Raw genomic sequence first — 7,500 nt, 5'->3', positions numbered from 1 at the left:
AGGATGGCGGAAGCGGGGATCGAACCTGCAACCCTCAGGTTGATGGCACGGCCACTCTACCAACCGAGCTATACCGCCCGAATAGACTGCAAAGACAAGATATTTCATGTTCCAACTTAGAAACAATTTTTTTTTTGCAAATAATCATTAACTTAGAATTTAATGGCAGCAACACATTGCAAAAAGTTGCCACAGGGGACTTTTTACCACTGTGTTACATGGCCTTTCCTTTTAACAACACTCAGTAAACGTTTGGGAACTGAGAACACCAATTTTTGAAGCTTTTCGGGTGGAATTATTTCCCATTCTTGCTTGATGTACAGCTTAAGTTGTTCAACAGTCCAGGGGTCTCTGTTGTGGTATCTTAGGCTTCATAATAAATAAACATTGATTGATTGATGATTGATAATGCGCCACACATTCTGAATGGGAGACAGGTCTGGACTACAGGCAGGCCAGTCTAGTACCCGCACTCTTTTACTATGAAGCCAAGCTGTTGTAACACGTGGCTTGGCATTGTCTTGCTGAAATAAGCAGGGGCGTCCATGATAATGTTGCTTGGATGGCAACATATCCAAAAGCTGTATGTACAAACCCCGTTACCATATGAGTTGGGAAATTGTGTTACATGTAAATATAAACGGAATACGATGATTTGCAAATCCTTTTCAACCCATATTCAATTGAATGCACTACAAAGACAAGATATTTGATGTTCAAACTCATAAGCTTTATTTATTTTTTGCAAATAATAATTAACTTAGAATTTCATGGCTGCACACGTGCCAAAGTAGTTGGGAAAGGGCATGTTCACCACTGTGTTACATGGCCTTTCCTTTTAACAACACTCAGTAGACGTTTGGGAACTGAGGAGACACATTTTTTAAGCTTCTCAGGTGGAATTATTTCCCATTCTTGCTTGATGTACAGCTTAAGTTGTTCAACAGTCCGGGGGTCTCCGTTGTGGTATTTTAGGCTTCATAATGCGCCACACATTTTCAATGGGAGACAGGTCTGGACTACAGGCAGGCCAGTCTAGTACCTGCACTCTTTTACTATGAAGCCACGTTGATGTAACACGTGGCTTGGCATTGTCTTGCTGAAATAAGCAGGGGCGTCCATGGTAACGTTGCTTGAATGGCAACATATGTTGCTCCAAAACCTGTATGTACCTTTCAACATTAATGGCGCCTTCACAGGTGTGTAAGTTACCCATGTCTTGGGCACTAATACACCCCCATACCATCACAGATGCTGGCTTTTCAACTTTGCGCCTATAACAATCCGGATGGTTCTTTTCCTCTTTGGTCCGGAGGACACTACGTCCACAGTTTCCAAAAACAATTTGAAATGTGGACTCGTCAGACCACAGAACACTTTTCCACTTTGTATGAGTCCATCTTAGATGAGCTCAGGCCCAGCGAAGCCGACGGCGTTTCTGGGTGTTGTTGATAAACGGTTTTCGCCTTGCATAGGAGAGTTTTAACTTGCACTTACAGATGTAGCGACCAACTGTAGTTACTGACGGTGGTTTTCCGCAGTGTTCCTGAGCCTATGTGGTGATATCCTTTACACACTGATGTTGCTTTTTGATGCAGTACCGCCTGAGGGATCGAAAGGTCCGTAATATCATCGCTTACGTGCAGTGATTTCTCCGGATTCTCTGAACCTTTTGATGATATTACAGACCGTAGATGGTGAAATCCCTAAATTCCTTGCAATAGCTGGTTGAGAAATGTTGTTCTTAAACTGTTGGACAATTTGCTCACGCATTCGTTCACAAAGTGGTGACCCTCGCCCCATCCTTGTTTGTGAATGACTGAGCATTTCATGGAAGCTGCTTTTACACCCAATCATGGCACCCACCTGTTCCCAATTAGCCTGTTCACCTGTGGGATGTTCCAAATAAGTGTTTGATGAGCCTTCCTCAACTTTTTCAGTCTTTTTTGCCACTTGTGCCTGCTTTTTTGAAACACGTTGCAGGCATCAAATTCCAAATGAGCTAATATTTGCAAAAAATAACGTTGTTTTCCAGCTCGAATGTTAAATATCTTGTCTTTGCAGTCTATTCAATTGAATATAAGTTGAAAGGGATTTGAAAATCATTGTATTCTGTTTTTATTTACCATTTACACAACTTGCCAACTTCACTGGTTTTGGGGTTTAGTAGGAGCATGTGACTTGTGCTGTTGGCAAACAAGCTTGTTGTGAGGGGAGCTGTTATGCAATGATAATGTGTGTGTGTGTGTGTGTGTGTGTGTGTGTTGTGTGCGCGCACGCCAGCAGGTGTCTTCCAAGGAGATGTTCAGTGTGGAAGCTCTTTGCCCTCTGCCTCGTGCTGCTGCCCGCCTCGCTGCTCTGGCTGCAGCTCAGCTGCTCCGGCGACGGCACGGCCGCCTCCCCGCACCACGGCAGGGACGCCCCCCAGCAGCCGTGCCGGCCCGAGAGTAAGGCGGAGTCGGCGTGGGGGGACGAGACGTCGTGGGGCCCGCACGCGCTGGCCGTGGTGGTCCCCTTCAGGGAGCGCTTTGAGGAGCTGATGGTCTTTGTCCCCTTCATGCACACTTTCCTCAGCCAGAAGAAGATCCGCCACAAGATCCTCATCGTCAACCAGGCGGACCACTACAGGTGATCAAGTCATGTGACCTCACTAAAGAGTAGGATGACACGTCTCCTCCCCGCCCCAGGTTCAACCGGGCGTCTCTTATCAACGTGGGCTACTTGGAGAGCGGCGACGACACCGACTACCTGGCCATGCACGACGTGGACCTGCTGCCGCTAAACGACGCGCTCGACTACTCGTTCCCCGCCGAAGGACCTTTCCACGTGGCGTCGCCTGACCTCCACCCCATCTATCACTACAAGACCTACGTGGGCGGCATCCTGCTCCTCACCAAGGCACACTACCAAATGGTACGCTACGCACACTTGGGGTGTGTCTCCGATGGAATACTTCCATCAGTGCACTCCACTAAGTACACTGTCCATACCACCTGCAAACATAGGCATCTTGGCTCGTAGTGGAAAAGTAGAATAGAATACCTTTTATTGCCACTGCATTAAAAATACAACGAAATTGGAGAGCTGCTCCAGTGAAATGCTTAGTCCAGGGGTCGGCAACCCAAAATGTTAAAAGAGCCATATCGGACCCCAATTATTTTTTTTAAATCTCTCTGGAGACGCAAACAATTTAAAGCCTCATATAAGTGTTATAATGAAGGCAACACATGATGTGTCTATATGAGCTATATTAGCCTACTATCAAAATGACTATAAAAGTCTTAAGTGTTATAATGAAGGCAACACATGATGTAAGTGTCTATATCAGCTATATTAGCCTACTATTAAAATGACTTTAAAAGTCTTATATAAGTGTTATAATGAAGGCAACACATGATGTGTCTATTAGCTATATTAGCCTACTATCAAAATGACTTTAAAAGTCTTATATAAGTGTTATAATGAAGGCAGCACATGATGTAAGTGTCTATTAGCTATATTAGCCTACTATCAAAATGACTTTAAAAGTCTTATATAAGTGTTATAATGAAGGCAACACATGATGTAAGTGTCTATATTAGCCTACTGTCAAAATGACTTTAAAAGTCTTATATAAGTGTTATAATGAAGGCAACACATGATGTAAGTGTCTATATTAGCTATATTAGCCTACTATCAAAATTACTTTAAAAGTCTTATATAAGTGTTATAATGAAGGCAACACATGATGTAAGTGTCTATATTAGCTATATTAGCCTACTATCAAAATGACTTTAAAAGTCTTGTATAAGTGTTATAATGAAGGCAACACATAATGTGTCTATATTAGCCTACTATCAAAATGACTTTAAAAGTCTTATATAAGTGTTATAATGAAGGCAACACATGATGTGTCTATATGAGCTATATTAGCCTACTATCAAAATGACTATAAAAGTCTTATATAAGTGTTATAATGAAGGCAACACATGATGTAAGTGTCTATTTTAGCTATATTAGCCTACTATCAAAATGACTTTAAAAGTCTTATAGAAGTGTTATAATGAAGGCAACACATGATGTAAGTGTCTATATTAGCTATATTAGCCTACTATCAAAATGACTTTAAAAGTCTTATATAAGTGTTATAATGAAGGCAACACATGATGTAAGTGTCTATTTTAGCTATATTAGCCTACTATCAAAATGACTTTAAAAGTCTTATAGAAGTGTTATAATGAAGGCAACACATGATGTAAGTGTCTATATTAGCCTACTATCAAAATGACTTTAAAAGTCTTATATAAGTGTTATAATGAAGGCAACACATGATGTAAGTGTCTATTTTAGCTATATTAGCCTACTATCAAAATGACTTTAAAAGTCTTATAGAAGTGTTATAATGAAGGCAACACATGATGTAAGTGTCTATATTAGCTATATTAGCCTACTATCAAAATGACTTTAAAAGTCTTATATAAGTGTTATAATGAAGGCAACACATGATGTAAGTGTCTATATTAGCTATATTAGCCTACTATCAAAATGACTTTAAAAGTCTTATATAAGTGTTATAATGAAGTGTCTAAATTAGCTATATTAGCCTACTATCAAAATGACTTTAAAAGTCTTATATAAGTGTTATAATGAAGTGTCTAAATTAGCTATATTAGCCTACTATCAAAATGACTTTAACCCTTGTGTGGTGTTCGGGTGTGTGGGACCCGTTTTCGATTTTTATTAAAAGAAAAATTATACAATTAATTAATTTTTCAAACTGAGACTCACTGGCTTTGTCTCATTTTCTGTGAAGAACATATATCAGAATACATATTTAATGAACACACACCATACACCCCCCCTACACATTTCTATTACATATAAGATGTCCGGGGTCCACTGGACCCGGGGCTAAAAGAAGTGTGGAAATTGATGTTCTGTGTACCACACGCCCACACACACACACACACACACACACACACACACACACACACACACACACACACACACACAGCAGGCCTAGACGGGGAGGACAGTGTAGGTACACAGAACATCAGAGGGTCAAATGTGCGACAAAATGAGCGCAGACAGTGTTGACAAACAATGTTGCAACCTTGTGTGGGAACCGCAGGTGCAGAAACACAAAAGAAGAATCCCTGTGGGATGCAGAAACTGGCAAAGAAATTTCCATGCAACGTTCATATTGTTGTTACTCAGCCAGTGTTTGTGGGTCTTAGACTTAGACTTACTTTTTATTGTCGTTCAAATTTTAACTTTACAGTACAGATAAGAACGACATTTCGTTGCATTAGCTGGTTGGCAGTGCAGGATAAAAAAGCAATAAGGTGCAGATATAAATAAATAGATGACTGTAAAGATAAATATATTGCACTTTTGCATATGCATCCACGTTTATGGATGTATGTTATATTGTCTTTATATTCCAGCGAGTTCATTCATTTTTGGGGGGAATTGAGGGGATTATTATGATGCGTTCAAGAGTCTTACGGCCTGAGGGAAGAAGCTGTTACAGAACCTGGAGGTTCTGCTACGGAGGCTGCGGACCTCTTTCTAGAGTCCAGCAGTGAAAACAGTCCTTGGTAGGGGTGGGAGGAGTCTTTGCAGATTTTCTGAGCCCTGGTCAGGCAGCGGCTTTTTGCGATCTCCTGGATAGGAGGAAGAGGAGTCCTGATGATCTTTTCCGCCGTCCTCACCACTCTCTGGAGAGACTTCCAGTCTGAGGCACTGCAGGCTCCAGTCCAGACAGAGATGCTGTTGGTCAGTAGGCTCTCTATAGTGCCTCTGTAGAATGTGGTGAGAATGGGGGGAGGGAGCTGTGCTCTTTTCATCCCACGCAAAAAGTACATGCGCTGCTGAGCTCTTTTTACAAGAGCTCCGGTGTGTAGGTACCAGGTTATATATTGTCAATTATCTGCACCCCCAGGAACTTGGTGCTGCTTACTATCTCCACCGCTGTGCCGTTGATGAAGAGTGGAGTGTGGCTGGACTGGTGCTTCCTGAAGTCGACAATGATCTCCTTGGTCTTGTCGATGTTCAGGACCAGGTTGTTGGTTCTGCACCAGTCAACCAGATGTTTCACCTTCTCCCTGTAGTCCATGTCGTTGTTGTCACAGATGAGGCCCACTACTGTCGTGTCGTCCGCATACTTCACAATGTGGTTAGTAGTGGACCTGGCGCAGCAGTCATGGGTCATCAGTGTGAACAGCAGCGGACTCAGGACGCAGCCCTGGGGGGAGCCGGTGCTCAGGGAGATGGCACTGGAGGTGTTGTTGCCCACTCTCACAGACTGTGGTCTGTCTGTGAGGAAGTCAAGCAGCCAGTTTATTGGTGGGTACTGAATCCAAGGGGGGCCAGTTTGCTCACCAAGTGCTGCGGGATGATGGTGTTGAATGCCAAATTGAAGTCCAGAAACAACATCCGCACGTGTGTGTCCTTTCCTTCTAGATGTTCTAAGCTCAGGTGGAGGGCAGAGGAGATGACGTCCTCTGTGGAGCGGTTAGGGCAATAAGCAAACTGGTATGGGTCGAATGTGGGGGGAAGTCTGGAGACAATATATTCCTTTACCAGCCTCTCGAAGCACTTCATTACAGATGTTTTTTAGGATAAGTCAGTATTTTAACATAAAAGTGTTTGATTGTGAGGCATTAAAAGCCACAAAATGCAAAGGGTCCATCACACCCACAAACACTGGCTGAGTAACAACAATATGAACACCACACAAGGGTTAAAAGTCTTGTATAAGTGTTATAATGAAGGCAACACATGATGTAAGTGTCTATATTAGCTATATTAGCCTACTATCAAAATGACTTTAAAAGTCTTATATAGGTGTTACAATGAAGTGTCTAAATTAGCTATATTAGCCTACTATCAAAGGCTGACGCGAATCTTTGACAGAAATGTTGTATTTTAATTTATATTCTACACATTTTTGGAACATTGGAAATCATTAGTAAAATGGAGGCTTCTCACAGGTTTTTGATTGATTGATTGATTGATTGAGACTTTTATTAGTAGGTTGCACAGTGAAGTACATATTCCGTACAATTGACCACTAAATGGTAACACCCGAATAAGTTTTTCAACTTGTTTAAGTCGGGGATGAGATAAGTTTTGGAAATGACTGGCTCAGAATGGCCAAAGGTATAGATGCGTGTGTCCAAGTTAAAGGAAACTGCAGGCTGTCTTCTTCTAATGGATTTATTATAATCTTTACGAGCTGGGTAACGTTTGCTGTGGTCTGGAACAAACACAGAAATGTAGCCAATATTAAATACAGATAACGTGTCATGAGACACGCATATATAATTAAATACACAGAGGACATAAGTAAAGGAAATTAAATGAGCTGAAATATAGCTACAAATGAGGCATAATGATGCAATATATTCAGTTAGCCTATTTAGCATGTTAGCACCATTTAGCTTTCATTCATTGGATTGACCAAATATGCCTGATAAGCACTCCAGTAAATCAATCAAATAAACAAAGCTCACTTTT

The 7,500-nt window shown here is 41.6% G+C and overlaps 1 protein-coding gene across 4 annotated transcripts in view; it reads left to right on the top strand.

Annotated features, from left to right (window-relative positions):
• b4galt7 (xylosylprotein beta 1,4-galactosyltransferase, polypeptide 7 (galactosyltransferase I)) overlaps nt 1-7,500 on the top strand; it is a 24,025-nt gene that overhangs the window by 11,510 nt on the left and 5,015 nt on the right. For 2 of the 4 annotated variants that reach the window (XM_062039752.1, XM_062039750.1), the window contains exons 2-3: nt 2,284-2,628; nt 2,688-2,913. In XM_062039752.1, coding sequence (XP_061895736.1) covers nt 2,284-2,628; nt 2,688-2,913 — 571 coding nt within the window. The remainder of the gene's footprint in view (nt 1-2,283; nt 2,629-2,687; nt 2,914-7,500) is intronic. The other 2 variants (XM_062039753.1, XM_062039751.1) reach the window with 1 other exon arrangement.

This window comes from Entelurus aequoreus, linkage group LG28 (genome assembly GCF_033978785.1).
Source record: "Entelurus aequoreus isolate RoL-2023_Sb linkage group LG28, RoL_Eaeq_v1.1, whole genome shotgun sequence".
NCBI lineage: Eukaryota > Metazoa > Chordata > Actinopteri > Syngnathiformes > Syngnathidae > Entelurus > Entelurus aequoreus.
Note: the sequence above shows the minus strand (reverse complement) of the source record. Positions and strands in the feature narration are given on the sequence as shown.